At 37.1% G+C, this 21757-nt stretch overlaps 1 protein-coding gene and 1 long non-coding RNA gene across 7 annotated transcripts in view; one reads left to right on the forward strand and one right to left on the reverse strand.

Annotated features, from left to right (window-relative positions):
• Positions 1-2958: 2958 nt before the first annotated feature.
• LOC139969375 (cytoskeleton-associated protein 5-like) overlaps positions 2959-21757 on the reverse strand; it is a 72499-nt gene continuing 53700 nt past the window's right edge. For 3 of the 6 annotated variants that reach the window (XM_071974267.1, XM_071974262.1, XM_071974263.1), the window contains 13 exons: positions 21707-21721; positions 19716-19916; positions 19339-19438; positions 18875-19051; positions 17595-17782; positions 17222-17297; positions 16650-16838; positions 14340-14489; positions 13961-14059; positions 13600-13789; positions 12613-12788; positions 10693-10737; positions 2959-5198 (listed from right to left, as the gene is read on the reverse strand). In XM_071974267.1, coding sequence (XP_071830368.1) covers positions 5079-5198; positions 10693-10737; positions 12613-12788; positions 13600-13789; positions 13961-14059; positions 14340-14489; positions 16650-16838; positions 17222-17297; positions 17595-17782; positions 18875-19051; positions 19339-19438; positions 19716-19916; positions 21707-21721 — 1726 coding nt within the window. In that variant the 3' untranslated portion in view covers positions 2959-5078. The remainder of the gene's footprint in view (positions 5199-10692; positions 10738-12612; positions 12789-13599; positions 13790-13960; positions 14060-14339; positions 14490-16649; positions 16839-17221; positions 17298-17594; positions 17783-18874; positions 19052-19338; positions 19439-19715; positions 19917-21706; positions 21722-21757) is intronic. The other 3 variants (XM_071974264.1, XM_071974265.1, XM_071974266.1) reach the window with 3 other exon arrangements.
• Positions 14693-16514, forward strand: LOC139970146 (uncharacterized). Its single transcript, XR_011794050.1, has 2 exons — positions 14693-14967; positions 15650-16514. It is a non-coding gene; the product is annotated as an uncharacterized lncRNA (long non-coding RNA).

Here is a 21757-nt window from a genome sequence, read left to right on the forward strand (position 1 = left end):
CTTATTAGGGGCCGTGCATCGATCGAAAAGCCCGGTCGGGCGCGGAGACAAATAGGCCCAATAGCGGTGAACTTTTCGCGAAGATTTGAGTTTCCCGTTTGTTCAGGTGAACGCCATAAAGGGTGTGAAAAGTCATAGTCCCCATCCCCATACAATCAAAAATACTTTAGATTATCAAGAAAACCAGTCAAGTTTACAGGACAACTCTTTCAGATGAGAATTGAAAGGATGGACTGGGAACCTGGTCGCCACTGCAGGGTCAGGGGCCGAAATGTAAAGCTTGGGGATATAGAATAAAGTCATACAATGTCGTCTAGAGTCATTCTGCGGCCGATGTAAGGTGACCGGATGTTTCGGATTTTCGGGAATTTTCTTAATACTGTTTGCACTACTCTATGCAGACGATACTATTGTATTAGTTGAAAGTGAGATCGAACTTCAAAATGCACTTGATGGAGTCAAAACGTATCGCGATACCTGGCACATGAGTGGACACGCAGCTAAAGCTAATGTAGTTGTATTTTGAAGGGGAAAAGTAGGCTTAATGTCAGGTCCCTCGGAGTGCGCGAGGACGGCTTCTTTGAACTACTTGTTTACTTCTAAGATCTCCGGATGGACTAGCATTTGTGCTTTCTCACGCCAATTTATAATGTATTATATTGTTTTGGCTCTCTATTACAACGCTACATTTATGTCCAAGGGCGTAGGAACCGGGGGGCTGGGGGGGGGGGGGGGCGCCAGCCCCCCAGTGAAAAATATGGGGGGCGGAAGTATCGTTCCGCCCCCCCGCTCCGCAAGTCAGAAAACCCCTTTTTCATTTCCAAATGAGAAAAAAATCTCATTTGAAGCACCAAATTGCATCTAAGGCCAGGTGAAAATGCAAAATTCTTTACAAATGGAGTGGGTGTTGAAGTGTGCTATATTGCACCAAATTGCATCTGAGGCCACCTGGAAATGCAAAAAAAAATCCAAAGGGGAGGGGGACACCCCCTCCCCTTAGACCCCTCCCCAGGCCGGCCATCAGTCTTCAGCCCCCCCCCCCACTCAAAAGTACCTTCCTACGCCACTGTTTATGTCAAAAGAGGTCAAGTTTACAATGACGCGTGATGTTATATTACTATCTTAGGACACTTGTATCTTGGCGTATTCTTATCAGCTCACGTTTTAGATAATGGCTCCCATTGGTTAGTTTTAGCAATGAGGTCATCACCTTAATATAGTGTGTTTAGGTGTCGCACCACAATTAATTGCTCCATTGACTTACACACTAAAGTCGTCACTTTCCAAGGCAGATAAAGCATAGATAGAAGTTTTCAACTGACATGTCCTACCCACCATATCATAGCTGATCGCTTGGGCTATCATAAAATAAACTTTTGCCACCTTGACAAGTTTAGATTTTGAGCTCAACATTTAACAGTGCTCCCCAACCCATCTGTTGCTGCGGAATCTTCTTGTTTCACACAAGATTTTCTAAAATACCTTAAATTACCTTCAATCCTCAAGTTTGATAGACCATCAGGAGTTTATTTCATCCGCTTCAACATCCTTGCATTGAAAAGAATGGTGATGACTTGGAAAATTTAAAATAAAATAAATACTGTAGGTGACTTTAGGGCTATTTTCCGAAAGGGTTGACCTCTCAGGCGGACGTGCACAGCTTTAACTCTGGTGTGATACCTTTAGATTCAATGTCAGCAGATGTTACTTGTATGTGAGCAATGATAAATTATCAGATTAAGGATGGCTTCAGGCAGAGAATTAAGTTCACTTTTGCAGGCTGTTAAAAACTTACTGCTATCAACACAGGATGTATTTCGATGCTTTGGAGAAACGATAGTGTAAATATGCTAGGCTCATCACTTAAAATGTTGGATCAACTTAGTCCAACACACATACCATAATTAGGTCAGTGCCTCAGATGCAATGCAAAACTATATGTGAAAACAGGAATCTTACCGCATCAACTGACATGTTAACAGTGTATTCAAATGACATGTTAACAGTGTATTATAAATTTGCCCACAGTGTTTCAATGTCTTTCAAGGGTGCTGTCATTCATATGAAATTAAAAAAACATGATTTAATTGTGTTATCATAATTTAGTAAACAATGAAGCATCATTAACATTTAGACCTACACCGAGGAGCTGTTAGCCACATATGCTTCAATTTGTTGTTGTCTGCATTTATTACAATATTTATTTTCTGTAATGGAGATGGTTTTTCCAAATGTTGACTCTTGCACCTTGCATATTGCACCTTGTTACATGACAGAATGCATTGGTTTCATTGTCAGTGCTGTTATTAAACATTCTATATTGAAGATATGAAAGTAATAACAAAAAGAATTAAAGTTTTATGATCCTAATGGCACTATGACAGAGTTACAAAACGACAACTCCAAGATATGACTTTCAGACTAGGATCTCTCACATATTTTTCTTAAAGGCATTGAAGACTCACCCCAAACCGCATGCGGCCGTCTGAAAAAGTTAACTTTCTGTTGCTTGCAAGTGATGTTTTGTTCGTGTCGCTACAAAATGCAGACAGTAATGAAACATGATACCTTGTTATCTTTAGCTGGACCTGAAATGTCCATCATTGTATAGTTTATACACTGTGCTGTGGGTATTGACCGCAGCTGTGTGTATTGACTGTACACTATAGTGTCTAATTATCGAAGGTAGTAAGCTGTGTGTGTATATTCTGGGATCGACGTTGGTGTCACTTCTGTTACACCTCATTCGAAACTAGGTCAGATTACCGGCATTAGACGTTTCTTTTTGCGCGAGTCTTCACACCCTTTAAATGTTTGGGGGAACTGTAGATCAAAGAATACTGTCTTATAAGCTAAAGATATTGGTTGTAGGGCTTGTGTCTCCTTAAATGAATATTGTGCCATGTGCAAAGATTGGTAAGAATCCATAGTAACAAACAGATGAAGTAAAATATGAGATAGTTTGGTTAAGCATTCCTTTTTTATTAACCTCCTGGAGGGTGTATATTATAATAATAGCTATAATACAATATTTGCATTAGCATTTATGAAACAACAAAGCATAACACTAAATACACATTCATGTGAAATGGGTCTGTTACAAACACAGTAAACTATTGTAAATCAAGTTCTTTTCTTTTTACTCTCTTTCAATATTTTCAATCTGTTGCCAACTTTCTTTAAGAGATGATGTATTCTGGTAGTTACAATACTCCAGTGCGTTATCATTGACTGTTATATTGACTAACACACCATCTTTAAGAGATGATGTATTTTGATAGTTACAATACTCCAGTGTGTTATCATTGACTGTTATATAGACTGACACAGCATGGTCCACTACTGAGCAGGGTTTTCTATCACTGAAATTAATTTGAGAGTCCATGATCATCCAACAAAACTAAAACGCTTTTGCAAATGTGTTAGCAATTTGATATACAAACAACACTATAGAAGTTCCAAGGCAATGGTTCCATGTCAATAGGCTTTACTGTGTGAATACTCCTTTACTGTGAAGTGCTGTTAAGCAACTACTTAAGCACAACACAATATCATTCTATCAACTTATCTTAACTTGCTAAAGTATTTGAATTCCATGAAGCATTACCTTAAGTAGAGTTTATCAATTCCAGGCAAACCTAATAACACCACCATAAGCATACACTGCAGTATGTTTGTGATATTTCATAATATCTTTCAAATAATTTGAGTTTCTTATTGCAATATAATGCAGGTTATCTAACCTGTTAAGTATGATAATAATATCATTTTACAACTGTACACCTCAATTAAAAAGGCATTTATGCACAAGAAGTGTTAAGAATCTATAAGTGATCAGTTTGGTTCTTTACATGCAATTCTTAATATTAAGAATCTTTAAATTAATGTGTCAAATAAACTCTGCAGTAGCTTCTTAGATATTAATGTATCAAATAATCTCTGCAGTAGCTTCTTACATTAATGTACCACATAATCTCTGCAGTAGCTTCTTACATTAATGTATCACATAAACTCTGCAGTTTCTTCTTAGATTAATGTAACAAATACACTCACCAGTAGCATCTTAAATTAATGTATCAATTTATCAAATAAACTCTGCAGTAGTTTCTAAGATGTAGCCTTTCATGCAATTTGATGTATTCACTTATAATTGAACACTAGATTTCATAGCATTATATTTTGGTTGTGATATTCAAGTAGACCGATCCTATACAGAAGTTAGGTGGAATGGAAAGTTAATTCACACTCTAGCAGTAAAAGCTGTAATATGATTTATCCCAGTCCAACCAAAATTGCTTGTAGCAAGATAAGGTAAATTCAGAGAAAGTCTGATAAATTGATAAGACCGAAGAGTCATCTCTCCATATTCTCCAATCAAGGAGGACATTAATAGGACCATCATGGTAACATTTCTTGCATATATTCAACAGCTGACTCAAGTGCTCTTAAGTATTCATTAACTTCACCTGACAAGGTATTATTTGAGTAAAATCAATCGTGAATTAAACTGAGACATTCCTGTAAGTAGCTAAAATATAAAAGGATGTATAAACTTGTTTTGTACCATTAATGGAGAACATGTCAGCAATCTTGTAAGCTACACCTTGTGAATATTTAACAGCATAAAGAGTGAAGCATAGCTGGAAGAATATCAATATTACCTAATTAAGATCAAAAGATAACTTTGCAACATGTTTGTACAGAAGTAAATGTTCATGTTTCTGACAAACTAACACTCCCGAAACCACAATATAAGCAAACCCTCACTAGCTGCATGATTGATAATATTGATAAAGTACAAACACTCAGGCATGTCACAGGAAGCATTGAATGAAGTGATTGACATATCTTATAGTTCACCAATTTTGTCAAATAACACAACATATATGTATGAATGTTCAAAGTCTGTTGTAAGATATGACTATTCAACAATGAAGATACACCACAAGCAAGTAGCTGTGCACAACAGCAATCAAACTATTCATCATACTTCCTCAAAGCCACCTCCTTGGAAACATTTCTTTCCAGCAATTTAGATATTTCATTCACAAGTTGTTGGTAGCAGCTGATTGGTCAGTTCACTTCTTCTGTTCTCTCTTGATCCTCTCCAATCTCTTCTTGAGATCCTCCATATTATCAGGGACTGCTGAGGGCGCTGTACTACTTGGTATCAGAGATGAACTAGAGCCAAGTGTGATCTGAAAGCAGAAAACAAGCAAACATTTTACCATTAAGTAAACACAAATGTTACCAAATAGCTTTCTTGATAATTAAAGAAATGCAAACAGACTCGAATGAGTTGCTACAACTGCATGTACCTAAAAACATTATAAACCAATAATTATCATCAGGACAAGGATTTGATCAAACATTTCAAGTTTAAAAACACTTTTAAAAAATGACAACACACAAGGTGACTCAAGAAAAGGTAGTGCTACCACACTAACAGTCATAACAGCTAATTTTTGCACTTGACTATACCACTAATTTCCACTAAATCCAATCGTATAAGAAAACTTTAAGATGAGAATTACTTCCAAGGATTTATTAAACATTTATCAATGATGGTAAACTAATCTCAGCTGATAGAGATAATCAATGTAATGATCATTGTTCAGGTTGTATTCTTGTTTTCTCCTTAAGCTAATAACATACAGTATACAATCTACAAAGAGTGACATCTTCTGTTAATTGATTAATTCTTAGACCCTCCTTGCAGACAATGACATACCTTTCTATGTGAAAGTGTAAAACAGAAATATGAGTCTATCCTGTTAATACCTTAATAGCTCTTCCAATGTATTCAATTGCTGAAAAACTTTAAGAATGAGATAATTGGTTCTTCAAATAATTAAATATGTTTACACCTTAGCACACAAAAGGAGAAATATGCAGCCAGATAGCATCACCAGCAAACTTGCAGTAAATACTTCAAAATCACCAAATATTCAGATGACAAATAGACAGCAATGCTTCTCACTTTAGCATAAACGCTGGAAGAGATTATACGCATGTAAGCAACTTTCTGGTGAATTTACTGAGAGAAGAGCACACCTTTGTAGTTTGGGTTCAAGAGTAGCACATCTCTCTCAAACATGTTAATGATATATGGGCAGTGATTCTTTTCATACTTTTGATGGAAAACACCATAGCCTGTGCCCTGTAGTTAGATGTGATCTGTATACAGTAACTCTGTTTATTTCTAGACATCACTGGCCCTGCCAGTGAGAAGACAGGCAACAATTAAATACAGATGTGTGGAATATAAGCAATCACCCTCACATCAGCACTAGACTTACAGTGCAAAGACAACAATCACCCTCACATCAACACTAGACTTACAGTGCAAAGTCAACAATCACCCTTGCAATCACCCTCACATCAGCACAAGACTTACAGTGCAAAGACAACAATCACCCTCACAATCACCCTCACATCAGCACAAGACTTACAGTGCAAAGACAACAATCACCCTCACAATCACCCTCACATCAGCACAAGACTTACCGTGCAAAGACAACAATCACCCTCACATCAACACTAGACTTACAGTGCAAAGTCAACAATCACCCTCACATCAGCACTAGACTGACAGTGCAAAGACAACAATCACCCTCACAATCACCCTCAGACTATTTAAGACAGTCAAATGGCACTTGAGTTTATTATATCCTGATTCTGTAACAAAATAAGGTCATAGGAAGACTACACAAAAATAACCTCATAAAATAAACTCACTTTGAAGATTAAAACTCACACAATTTTGACTATACTTACACTAACAGCAGTAGATTATTCCAGACACTCACATCACACTAGATTAACTGCCTACAAAGCAAACTTGGTAATATTAACTGCCTACCCGGATGTAACACAGTCATTATCATATGTTGGTACATTGTTATTGTACGTACTGCAGGCAAATCCAGCATGGCAAAATGCTATGCAAAATGGTCAAATTGCTGCACAAGTGCAATGATGTATACATAGCAGTGTTCAGGGTTCATCTCAAACTAAAATATTCAAATGTTATAACACTTCTATACACATACACTCTAACAAAAATGACTAAGAATATATGTTAAAAGGATATATATCTGTAATATGTCTTAATTGTTACAATATGAAAAAATAATAATTGAACCAAATCAACAAAAAGGTGCTGTCAAAGAATTCTTTCAAACTATTAGGATTCTTGATCAGTTTGTCGTCAACTCAGTTTGACAGAAACAATGCTTCATACAGATACCATTAGTGTACAAGTCACTACACAGAAAACAAACAATCATAGATAGAGTAAATAGGACATTATCCACCACACATCACAAAGAATGATTAATACAAGGAAAACAAACATCTCCATCCACATTGTATGTAAACCATAGGAGGCCTACATTAGTAAATAGTGTAAGAAGACAAACAGAAAGGAAACTATTAGCTACAGAAGGAGTCTCAACTCTACAGCAATACTAAGGGAAGCATTCAAATTGAAGCAAACATCAACAAGGAGAAAGACACATTAGTAATAGCTTTTAAAAAATACTTTCATGTTAAAAACATGTACTACTTTCTTATGCTCTATGTCAGTATCATGTGGAGAAGCAATTTTTTTCACTACATTGTTCTATGAGTTGGTCTTCCATTTCCTGAAGGTAACAAGCCACTGTAGATCCTGCTTACTGGTGTGGATATGAGAAGTACCGTGCAGGTACTCTGAATTATGATGTGTACAATTAATAGCTACACTACTACTTTACATCGTAACTGTTGCCATCTAAGCACATAACTAGAACACAAGATGATACTGTTTTGTAAATGGCTGATAGACAAAGAAGATGCTTGCAGTTTTGTTCACCTCAACAGAGTTCATAACAAAAGGATGTCAACAGCTTCAGATTTTTTATTAACATCTGGTTGCAGAATTTTTATGATCCTGTCAGACTGTTATGAAATGATGCAACAGTGTGGGATCTGAATATAGTATGACATTTTGATACATTTTATTAAAATGCTGAGATTTTGCCTATAGTTGGCCTCAGTATGGACTATTTCATTGTTTAGAAAATGCAGGGCATTGGAACAAATTATGGAATTCATCTGCCACATTTATGTACATTAAGTCCAAACTTTCTCATGTTCTGGATTTATTGATGTCACAAGATGTGGAGTATGCAATGACGGTAACGTAACAGGGAGGAAGCATTGGTGAGGTTCTGTAATGAGGGAGGACGCATTGGTGAGGTTCTGTAATGAGGGAGGATGTAATGGTGAGGTTCTGTAGTGAGGGAGGATGCATTGGTGAGGTTCTGTAATGAGGGAGGATGCATTGATGAGGTTCTGTAATGAGGGAGGATGCATTGGTGAGGTTCTGTAATGAGGGAGGATGCAGTGGCGAGGTTCTGTAATGAGGGAGGATGTAATGGTGAGGTTCTGTAGTGAGGGAGGATGCATTGGTGAGGTTCTGTAATGGTGAGTTTTGTAATGAGGGAGGATGCATTGATGAGGTTCTGTCATGAGGGAGGATGCATTGGTGAGGTTCTGTAATGAGGGAGGATGTAATGGTGAGGTTCTGTAGTGAGGGAGGATGCATTGGTGAGGTTCTGTAATGAGGGAGGATGCATTGGTGAGGTTCTGTAATAAGGGAGGATGCATTGGTAAGGCTCTGTAATGAGGGAGGATGCATTGGTGAGGTTCTGTAATGAGGGAGGATGCATTGATGAGGCTCAGTCATAAAGGAGGATGCATTGGTGAGGTTCTGTAATGAGGGAGGATGCATTGGTGAGGCTCTGTAATGAGGGATGATACATTGGTGAGGTTCAGTCATGAGGGAGGATGCATTGGTGAGGCTCTGTAATGAGGGAGGATGCATTGGTGAGGCTCAGTCATGAGGGAGGATGCATTGGTGAGGTTCTGTAATGAGGGAGAATGCATTGATGAGGCTCAGTCATAAAGGAGGATGCATTGGTGAGGTTCTGTAATGAGGGAGGATGCATTGGTGAGGTTCTGTAATGAGGGAGGATGCAGTGATGAGGTTCTGTAATGAGGGAGGATGCATTGGTAAGGTTCTGTAATGAGGGAGGATGCATTGGTGAGGTTCTGTAATGAGGGAGGATGCATTGGTGAGGTTCTGTAATGAGGGAGGATGCATTGATGAGGTTCTGTAATGAGGGAGGATGCATTGGTAAGGTTCTGTAATGAGGGAGGATGCATTGGTGAGGTTCTGTAATGAGGGAGGATGCATTGGTGAGGCTCTGTAATGAGGGAGGATGCATTGGTGAGGTTCTGTAATGAGGGAGGATGCATTGGTAAGGTTCTGTAATGAGGGAGGATGCATTGGTGAGGTTCTGTAGTGAGGGAGGATGCATTGATGAGGTTCAGTCATGAGGGAGGATGCATTGGTGAGGTTCTGTAATGAGGGAGGATGCATTGATTAGGTTCTGTAATGAGGGAGGATGCATTGGTAAGGTTCTGTAATGAGGGAGGATGCATTGGTAAGGTTCTGTAATGAGGGAGGATGCATTGGTGAGGTTCTGTAGTGAGGGAGGATGCATTGGTGAAGTTCTGTAATAAAGGAGGATGCATTGATGAGGTTCTGTAATGAGGGAGGATGCATTGATGAGGTTCTGTAATGAGGGAGGATGCATTGATGAGGTTCTGTAATGAGGGAGGATGAATTGGTGAGGTAATGTAATTTAGGAGGATGCATTGGTCATGGGTATTTATCTGTGAGGGTGAGTGATCGAACAAGGTGTAGTCTATTGGATGGAGGATTTCGCAGTGGGTGGTGGGTATGAAGGAATTATACAATTATGTGGGTCTGTAATAAGGGATGAATCATTGGTTTGGAGTGAGTCCTTAAAGATAATGCAATGGTTTGCATGGCATATCAGTTTCATTATCATACTGTTATCAACCAATCTTAGTTTACAAAGTGATAACAGAGCAAACTTCTTCCAAACCTAAAGAATTTGATCTAATGCCACCAATATTGAGATATGTCAATCATTTATCTTGAGTTCTACTGGTGCAAATATTGTAATCTTTGGGGCTGTACATCTCAATGTGTTGTAATGTTTCAGTTCATAGTTGTATACAAACAGGCAGGTAATTACCCCATCACTTTAAACATACATCTTTAATGTAAATCTGATCTTGGAACAGCTTCTCTAGCCTAGCTTCTCTGATAACTGTTTTAATAAAATTGTGAGATGGTTATTTCACAACTTTATCAGACACTACAATATAGTTAAGGGCATTAAAGTGTTACAACATAATGTAGAACTAACCTACATTATAATAACCTTTGTATGATGTTAAGTTCCACATTATTTACATCACCTTGATTCAGACATTTTTACAAAGTTGTTTCAACACTATCACTACTGAAAGTACTGCGTTTGGTTTTATATCATGCTATTTGCCATGCTTGTGTATTGATATCCCAATCTTTGGGTTAAAAAGAAGCACATCCACAAACATCACTATTGCTTTATTTGCAAGGACGTAAATACAGCAGAAAGCCTTGAAAGAGATGGTATCGACCAGTATCCAACAAGCCAGTCCCTTTCCCCTTGCCCAGAGATAACTTAGTAAGAGAAACACAAGACATTGAGCAGACAAAGACAAAGGCCATGAACAGCAGCAGGAGAAGAAGGAAAACATCAGATTCAAAGAGAATGGCATGAATCTTACCCGAGATGGTTGGTACAGTCCTTGATGTACATTAGTAGCATTAGACTGCGAGTGAAGGGTCAATGCAAGGTCAAGGGTCAATACAAGGTCATAAATGAAGCATTATGGTTGGTCACTTGCCAAGGGGGACAAAGCCAAACTAATCTACATTATCAAAGCAAATTATGTGTTTCAATTATCACATCAATTAACATTAGTTATTAATTATCTGTTAAAAGCTCCCAACAATTGAATATAACAGTCAGATGTTTGGGAGGTCATTAAAACAGAGTTTGTACATTGCACTTTTAATCTGCAAAGATATTTCAATAGTAAATGAAATAATGCAAAGGTGTCTAGAAGAAATATACATAAAACTGACATTACATGAAGTCTGAATCATCTTTACGAACATTGAAAACCAAACAAAAATGCGAAGAAAACAGTGAAGAAAAAAGTGTTGCTATATAACATTAACCTCTGATGCTATACATAAGTTTGAGAATTTATCTTCTGGAATCGACTAAATAGAAGATAATACCCCAGAGTTTCCTCATGATTAATATTTTATAGTATGAAAACAATCCACTTCTAGATCTTCTAATAAAATGAACTAACTAATTAACAAACATCCACATCAAGTACTTCAAAGATTATATTCTGAAAATTGAAAACAAATTTTAAAGAGAAACATCAAACTCTATCAATATAGCCACAATCAACATTCAATGCTTTGACTTGAAATTGACTTACCTGAAATTTGAAACAGATCATGCTAAACATTGCTACACAATTAGCATGATCACATATTGCTAACACATTGCAAATTCAGGGCTCAAATTTAACGGTTGTCCGATCGTCCAAGACGGCTAAAATCACGTCTGAGAACCTAAAACCCTGGTTTGGTTCTCTGACAACCTAAAACCCTGGTAAGGTTGTCTGATGGACGACTAGCTTATTTGCCGTAAGTGTTCAACACTTCGAACAAAACTTGAAAAATCTCTATTCTTTAAAATAAAACTCCGCCCCTAAAAAATTTGAGTTGGTATTGCCCTCCATTCATATAAGAAACAACTTAAATAAATCACATTTTGGTACATTCTGTAATGAGGGGAAATCCGACACTCTAAAAGTGATAAGCCAGATTCTTTCACAAATGCACACATACCGATCGAGGAAGAAGTTATCATTCAGATTTGCCCTATACTAACCTCAAATACAACTTGACCTCCAACAATTTCAAAAAGATTCTTGTGCTCACCAAGGGGGGATCTATATCCCAAGAATGAGCTTGGACAAAAAGTGTAGCTTTTGAGTTCTCACATCAAGTTTACAAAGTTCTCAGACTTTGACTTCTGTTGACCTCAAATGACCTTTGAACTCCACAGAAAAAAAGAAGGCTCATGTACTCAGTAATCCATCATGACTTTTTTAGTTAGTCTTTATAAGAAGGTGTAACATACACACACATGCCATCACCATCAGATAGATTCTTTTTGCCTATGGCAAGGAATATTAAAATAATCCTTGTTTGACCATCCGGATCGGGTGATCTCAGCCAAAAGTGAACATAACTTGATGAAAGCTGTAACATGTTAGATTCAATGTAGTGTGGTTATGAGAGTCAGGAGCTGGTTATCTGCCTTTGTATGGGTCAATCAATAATTCACATTCAAGGAAGGGGCAGTTATGGAGTATTGAATTAAAAAGAGATTTCCTACACTCCAGATAAATTTAAGTGGAAGGTGTAAGCTGGAGACCCTGCCATGAGAACAGTAAAGATCTCTCAGCAGAAAGAAGGCAGTAATGGAACAGTCTGGAATGGCTAATTACTGATTAAAAGATAAACATAATGGTATTTAAAGTGGTTGCTTACAAAGCATTTAAATAATAAAAACCATTTCCCCCAAAAGACCAACATTCTCCTCAGTGCATACTTACATCCTTGTTTGAGTCGAGATTGCTGGGATTACTGGCTGGTTTCACCACCTGTCTGCTGCCCTCACTAGGTACATCTTCAGGGTTGTTCTCAAATCCGCATTTGGCACGAAGGACTCTGATTCTCTCCAGGTAGTTTGTCATGTCTCCTGATTCTGCATCACCAGGAATACCAGACTCTAAATAAGTATATAACAAGTACTTTTTGCTTTAAAACCAATGTCACTCTGCAAGAAATTCTATAACCAATCATTAAAAACCAACAATGACAATATCTGTTACCTTAACAGTGATTGAAAAGAATGAAATGAAAAATTGAATATTCTAAAGAGAATGTTAATGTCCTCTCAGTTGCTCACAATGAGGGCACTAGGAGGGCTACAACCATTACAGACTTCCACAACATGTTTGTTCTCAAATAATTCCAAACCCTGAATAGAAGAAAGTGACAAGTAGTCAAAGATCTATAAATACTTGGAGGTGACAAGAAAATCAGGCTCAAATATTTGTCCCAGCTAACCAATTTTTAACCTTCTAGCATTTGACAGAATTGTCTCATTCAAGGTTCTAAATGGTTTGGTAATGTACATGCAGTTCATCCCATTTTTAAGGCAATCAGAATAAAAACTTGTCACAGTGATCTAGGCTGTAGATATAGAAACAACTGTTCATCATGCTAGGCCCCAAAGGAATTCCTAGGATGACAGGCAAAAGTGAACAATAACATGGGCATTGGGGAGGGAGGGGGGGGGGACTTGGTTGTCTGAGTGAGAAGGGTATAAGCAGGGGTGCACCCTATTTGTAGACAAGAACATATGTTGAGTTTCTTGTTGTGAAGTATTCCCAAAACAGGGTTTTGAAATTGTAAAAGTCAATGGCTGTCTATTGACACATATTGCCCGAACTACATTCTTTCTTTTTAAGCTAGACTATGCAGGCAAGTATATATTAATTCCCTGGGGAGGGCATACAGGGATTAACAATTGTTACCAGGATTAGGTGTAATGACTGGTGAAGTTCCAGCTGAGGACATCTTGGTGTTGGGTGTCTCCCTCTCCAATGTTATTGTCTTCAGACCATGCTCAATGTAAGACTGGAAGAACTGAGACGTCTTCTTCAGGAATGGATCAATGTTCACCTCTGGGAACTTCTGCTTAAAATCATACAACTCAGCTAAACCCTATCATGAAAATGAAAATTCATAAAAGGGGGTAAGACATTATTTAGAAAGTATTTTATATCAGAAGATCAACAGATGTTGTGATATCAAGTTTAGGACTGGTATTTTGAACATCTGTCCTGACTCCTAAAACTGTAAGAGAACCACAGTGTAAATATTTGTAAGACTTACCTCTCTTGTGTTTTCCTTGGAACCAATTTTCTTAAATATTTCTGCCAATAAATCATTTGTTTTTGCTGATGGTCTTCTTGGAGTTCGTTCACCAATCTGCTATATAAGTATAAACAAACCAAAAAGATCACAGTGGTACATGTACAAGAAAATAACTGACTTCTGGCAACACTCCAAGCAGTTAGCTCTAAAATTGTCAAAATTATTACAAACAAAAGTTGAGATATGTCATCTAATTAAAGAGCTGCTATACGAATGAAACAACCGGTGTTTCTATATCAACAACACAGTATAATGTTCATTTCACTCTAATAAAAAGCAAGTGACATTATAATCACATGATGGTGATCTATTGCAACAGTGATAGATAAAGGGCTACCTGTGGAGGGTTCTTTTCTGAGTCTGATGATGAGCCGTTCAGCTGTTCTGTGCTGTTACTGGTTCGTTGGCTGCTCTTAAGTACCTTCTTTAGGTATCCCTCTAGCTCAGACTCTTGAGGATCTGGGATTTCTGTTAACTGTGTCAACACCTGCAGGAACAGACAGAGGCTCTCCCTTTAATCCTTAACCTTTCTAACAACTACAACTTTAAGCATTTGTGAGACTATGTGAAATCAAAATTTACAAAAGATATAGTGTTGCTTAGAGACATCACAGATATCTAATAGAAAGATAAGAACAGTTACAAGAGACTGGCAATGTTACCTCATTTATCCAACACACTCTAAAAAACAGCATCAATGATGCAGTATCTCAATACTGGAAGTTTTAATTTTTATTCCTAATTTCAAATCTTTGCTCTGTCTCTACAATTATCAATATCAATCATGGTACAACAAATATATAACTTGCATTTTTGCCACGAATAGTCTCTGCAGGTTACACTTTATCCTGCTAGTCTTGCCTTTAGCGCTCATTGCCTGTTAGTCGAAAGAACGACTTTGCAAGGTTTAGTAATGTCATAGAATATTTAAGAACTTGTTTTTTATGTGGTATCCTTCATCTTAGGTCCAGGGATGTAAGTGCAGCCAAAAAAAAAAACCCGGAAAACTATTCGGAGACCCCGGGTGAATGCCGTCCTAACACATCCTACTCCTAGCTCTGACTACTTACACACTATCGTTATGTTAGGCTAGCTCAGAAGTATTAGCGCTAACACATCTTACCCCTAGTTCTTACTACTTACACACTATCGTTATGTTAGGCTACCTCAAAGTTACGAATACGTCGCAGCGAACTACGGAATAAAAAACAGTCTCACATTCGAATGCGATCACAAATATCGACTTTCATATGCGTATCCCGTAGATTTCCGCCGCTCACAAATATCACAAGCGTTAATTCCGAAAGTTATGTCGAGCACCAGCAGTTACGAAGATATTAATTAGCAGTCCAATCAACGTGAATTAGGCAAGGTTTTTCAAAGAACAGAAATGAGTTATGGCGATTTGAAGTTCGCACGTACGCAACGATATTCACATGGCACAATGTTGTACAGTGCAATGCGATGATGCGAAACAGGAATGGTATTTTGATTGATCGATGAGTGAAAGTTGAAGTTAGCTTGCTGCAACGGGCCAGGCATTTTTGCCGCGTTGTGTCTTTGATATTCGAACAATTTTGTGGAACTTTATTGGAATAAAAAAAAACCGGATTTCCGTAAAAATACGGAAGACTTACATCCCTGTAGGTCAGTCTCAGTTGGACTTTTTGGTCATATAGTTTGACGTCAATGACAACAGCCAAATTAGAAGAGGCGAACAACTCGACCATATTCTTGATGCCTGCCTTGAGAGCTAGGCCTATTGACCTACTGTATGTTACTGTAGACTGTAGTGGTGACTACCATCAAAACTGTGTCCACTTCTAGATATCAAAACAACCCACGTTTTTCCGCGTACCTAACTACAGAACAGAAAATTGTTCGCGAGGGTAGCCATTTTCGTATATCTAACATGTAGCTGTTATGAGTCATAGCCAATCTGCTACAAAACAGACTTGGGGGCGGGGCTTAATCATCAAAAACGGACCTTTTTACTAAAAGTAGGGGCGGCAGCTCAGTGTTGTTTTAAGAAAGAAAAATCATTTAAACATCAAATCAAGCAAATAAAAGCCATTAAATGTCATATACAAGTAGTAAAATTCTTATTAATACCTACCTGTAAACAACAAATGAAAGTTTAAAATTTTAATAAAATATATAATACATAGGACCCTATCTTAGACGATACCACTGTTGAAAGACAGTTCTATTCTATTCTCTTTCATAAAACATAAGTTTTGGAGCGTGTGCAAAACAGGTCTGTCAAAGTGTGTTTTCAGTCCAAATTGGCCCGATTTGGACATAAATCGGTGAAAAAGTCACAGAATGAGATACAATTCTGGAATAAAAAATAGTAACTTTTGTTGGTCTATATGATATATTCTTGCTCTGGAAATTCCAGAGAAAAAGAACTTTGTTTGAGGACGCTGAAAAATTTTTAAGAGAAGAGAAAGTCCCACTTACTGTTACAATATCTCTATACATGTAATGTATTGAGATAAAAACAGGAACACCATACATATTATTACCAGGGATTACAAGATGAATGAGGCAGACACAAGATAAATATGTAAAGTGCTCTACTCTGGTCACTGCTCAAACAATTCTGTTAAATCTTAAATGTCAGAATACAGAGTCAGGAAATTACCTTTGGTCCAAGTATCTTAGCAAGAGAATGTAACATTGTTTTGACTGTCCTTAGTGGCGTATCGCTGGGTTTTTCCTTCCACACAGGAGATGGGAATGCCTTGAGAAAGTTATGCATGTCCAGTAGAATCTTCTCGACAGCCAACTCATTAATAATGTTAGGCATGAGACGAACCATCCTCCATAGGCACTATAAGAAGTCAATACAGAAATCATAAGAAAATATATCTTTAAAACTTACATTTTACCAATTCAAGATGTAGCAATAAACCCACCAGGATCTCTATTTGGTCTCACATTTATGATAAGTGCTTGGAATAAGTCGTTGGTAATCCTTAACAAATAGGTTAAAATATATCAGGATTGTAGCTGAGTGTTGTACCTTCTATGTTTACCATCACTGAATGCCAGTCAGCACAGAGCAGTACAAAACAATTCAAAAATAATTTTCTTTGTAAGGTATGATAGAATATTTGGGTTTGCTCATTAAAAATACTTGTGCTTAGATATCCCCCTAAAAAACTGATAAACTTCCTAATTCCTGTAAACACTTGTATTTATTTCCAAACTCACCTTCATGACAAGTTGCAAAAATTTAGGAGAATGGCTACCAGTGGCTACACATTCATGTAACAGTTTCAGCAGCGCACTGCGAAGGGAAAAAAGACTTAGTGACAGATTGTAACACAGCATAAAACTAAAGATACTTGTTGCATCAATAATTCGGCAGAAGATAAAAGAAGGATGAATCACATATTTCCATTTTAAACTTTCTTTCATAGCCCTGCATAGCATTTGACTTGCCTCACACATCCTTGTATTTATTGCTGTCAGTTCAAGGTTTATGAACAGCAGGAAGTCCTTCATTATTTCAGAAAACAAGTTTGATTGATATTAATGAAGACAGACGACGACTGTTATGATGTACGTGCACATTCCTACTTACCCTATAATATTGCTGTGGTCAGAATTCTCAACTACTTTTGCCATGAGGACATTGACAGATCTAACCACCTGAGGTCCATCTTCAAAGTTCATTAACCTATCATCAATGAGGACTGTAATGAGACCGTTGACCAGGTCACAAATCACATCCTTGGAAGCCTCTCGACTCAGCTGGCTATTTTGGAATAGCTAACAAAGAAAAGAAGAACATAAGAAATTAAAACATGGTCAAAAGTACACATTACCTTTGCATTTATGGTCTGATTTTTTCTTTGGATATTTGCGAGAGAACATTTGGATCATTTGGGGCTGAACACTTTGAAGCCTCTGAATAACGCAGTAAGTAGAAGAGACTACATTAGAATAACGAATCCATAGAGTTTATTGGGAATTCTAAGAGACATGGGTATAAATATGTTTGAATGTGTGTCCATGAAACAGACATGCCTAGATAAAATCTAAAAGTGTGTAAACATGAATTTTTCTAAAAATCCTGGTTTTCATGAAGTGAACATTTTAAAGTACTTTTTAAGTATCTGAAATGCTACTTCTAAATGGAATATGACTCCACAGTCCAGCCCTAATACCACATGAAAGTTCATGCACCTCTACCAAATATCATATAAATATCAGAACACTGACACATGAAATCAAAAATCATCATCCTAAAGAGCTGTATATTAATAACACTAGATAGTCCAGTTACTTTAATGGCAATGAAAGGTCTGTATCAGATCACTTTTAGTCTGTATTTGTACCTAAACGTTTCTTGTGACACCTACACATGGAGACAACTAGATTGCAATGTTTGAAAGAAATATCAAGGCCTACTATATAAAACTAGATGAACTGATCATGCTGTAAAATAGTCAAAAGCAAAATAGTCAGATGGCTAGTTAAATTGATTCATTTATAACTAAATACCTACAACTACCAGGTAAAATAATAAATTGGTATCCTCCATCATTGAAGATATACTGAAGTAAAACAAAATTAGTGGTAGACCTATGATCAACCTGAAAGGACTTTAACTAGCCCTACAGTAAAACCTGCACATCTCTCCTACAGTGTACATATTGGTATTCTATTCACCAAACTTACACATCTCTCCTACAGTATACATATTGGTTGTTCCTTGTTATTTTGCAACCTTTTTTTGGAGGACCAGATTTGATGCTCAGACAACCAAACAGTAAGACCTGGTTGTCCAAGAGACAACCAGCTGAGAAACACTAATGTAGTATGAAATCTGATATCTGTAGTTGAGCAATAGATACTTACAGAAACGAGCAAAGCCACCAGGCACCGATACATCCTGATGACGTTCTTAGATGATTCCTGGTCTCCCATGTGTTTACTGAATGCCATACGTAGCTGAAAGGCAGTAGCAACTAACAGCTGGTCAACGTGACTCACCATCACCTTGCAACGATCTCTGTCCTTCATAACCTCATCCAACTGTGGAATTGATCAAGAAAAAACCCAAACGTTGTCACTACAGCATTGGTAAAAAACCAATCATATCACTATAAGTTTAACAGGATCAGTGAATCCTTTAAGGTACAAGAGATCAATACACTAACCTGTGCTAACGACCAATCATATCATTATAAGTTTAACAGGATCAGTGAATTCATTAAGGTGCAAGAGATCAATACACTAACCTGTGCTAACAACCAATCATATCATAATAAGTTTAACAGGATCAGTGAATCATTAAAGGTGCATGAGATCAATATACTAACCTGTGCTAGAGCTTGAATACTCAGGTTTAAGTCATTGCTGGCAACTTGTGACATCATAAAATTCAACTGCATCTCCGTGGGCATTGATGGCTTAGGAATACTGTACAGAGATAGAAGAGAGTAGTACATGTTATGTCCAGTATGTGTAGAACAGGTATGTATCCTGCACATTCTGGGGTCTTCTATTCATCTAATAAATCACCATTGTTCAATGGAAGGAAACAAAATGCCTTACTGTCATTAACATACACAGCAGTCAAATAGGTACAGAAGGATTTAGTGTTAACTCCCTCTACTATATTAATTAGGGTTAACTCCATCTACTTCAATCTCATTTTTGTAATTAGTACCTTGTTTTCTGCCAGATTTATTCTTACCTTCTGGTGGGAATCTTAATTTCTGCATCCAGGAGTTCATCAACGACCGATGTATCCTCTAGGGTGGGCAATTCTACGGAAGAGGCGGGTTTCTCCAGATCCAGTTTATCTAGATCTAACGAGAAGTATGCCGGTACTGATGACGGGTTTGAGGGCTGACCACCACCAGTCTGCTGCTCTGGAGCTGTATTAGGTCTTGATCTGCAGAAATATCAGAAAATGGAAATAACTTCAGAATGTTTTATTAAAGTTTACTCAAATTCTTTGCACAACAAGGCGACAATATGTAGTATCAGAAACTATTACATGTTGTGTATAAATCATTAACAGTAGCATTAACAGTAACATTAACAGTTGCATTAATAGTAACATTAACAGTAGCGGTAACAGGAGACACACAACAGCAACATTCAAACATTGAAAGGTGGTCTTCTTATAATAATGAAAACACAAGAGAAACTGTTGTGCTAAAGAACATATCCTTTATGAATAATTGAATATGTCAGAAAGATTGAAACATTCCAGACACACCCTGACAACCCAACTTATATTGCTAGCAGCTGAGCACACTTTGTTTGATTTTTCCATCAATAAAGCTATATTGTAACATTGAAAACATTGTGATGCAATTAAATAGAGAAGAGTAAACTAGTTACCCCCACCCAAACTAAACAACATAATAGTGACCATTGTATGTAGAGACAGTCAACACAACAGGAACACATGAAACAAACCAAGTAGTAACGGCAGATAAACAAGCAATAGGAGTAACTTGAAAGAGAAGAATCTAGTGATATTTAACACTTAAGTAGAGTAGAGGAATGTTGTATATTCAACAGCTTTAATATTCACATTTTCATCTTTAATAGCTACGACTCAAGGTAATCTAAGATGGTTGTTTGTTACCTCAAGTTGTCGAAATGAGCATTAATGCTTTTCTTGGTTTACATACAGTATATGACTCAAGGTAATTTAAGTATACGGTTGTTTGTTACCTCAAGCTGTTGATATGTGCATTAATACTTTCTTGGTTTATGTATAACTCAAGGTAATCTAAGTATACGGTTGTTTGTTACCTCAAGCTGTTGATATCTGCATTAATGCTTTCTTGGTTTACGTATGACTCTAGGTAATCTAAGTACATGGTTGTTTGTTACCTCAAGCTGTTGATATCTGCATCAATGATTTTCTTGGTTAATGTATGACTCAAGGTAATCTAAGTATATGGTTGTTTGTTACCTCAAACTGTCGATATGTGCATCAATGCTTTTCTTGGTTTATGTATGACTCAAGGTAATCTAAGTATATGGTTGTTTGTTACCTCAAGCTGTTGATATCTGCATTAATGCTTTCTTGGTTTATGTATGACTCTAGGTAATCTAAGTATATGGTTGTTTGTTACCTCAAGCTGTTGATATGTACAATAATGCTTTCCTGTTTTATGTATAACTCAAGGTAATCTAAGTATATGGTTGTTTGTTACCTCAAGCTGTTGATATGTACAATAATGCTTTCCTGGTTTATGTATAACTCAAGGTAATCTAAGTATATGGTTGTTTGTTACCTCAAGCTGTTGATATGTGCATTAATACTTTTAAACTTTGATTTCAATGCCAGAGGAAGTTGTAATATAGCCAAATATAGCTGTTGCTCACTCCCTCCACCCAGAGAGCACCACATCCCTCTGTTGTTTATAAATGAGGTCTAAAGGCCACACATATTTTCAAACCAGGCATGAAGATTTTCCGATAAAAGGCAGTTCCCAAATTTCAATATGATTTTATCATACCAAAATAAATATCCTTACCAAATTAAGAATCCAAGCCTGCTTTAACATAATTAAAAAGAACCCTTTCACACAGTTTGCTGTGAATCAGAACACAAAGTAAAGGAGCAGGAACATTAAAGGAAACACAAAGTGATTTATATTAAAGCCACAAGCAACACTTTCACCAGGAATAGCATTACAATTACAATGCAGTGTTACAAACCTTCTCCAACCCCCACTGGAGAGAATGAATGTAGAAACAAAACAACAGGAT

The sequence above is a fragment of the Apostichopus japonicus genome, chromosome 7, assembly GCF_037975245.1.
Source record: "Apostichopus japonicus isolate 1M-3 chromosome 7, ASM3797524v1, whole genome shotgun sequence".
NCBI classification, from domain to species: Eukaryota; Metazoa; Echinodermata; class Holothuroidea; order Aspidochirotida; family Stichopodidae; genus Apostichopus; species Apostichopus japonicus.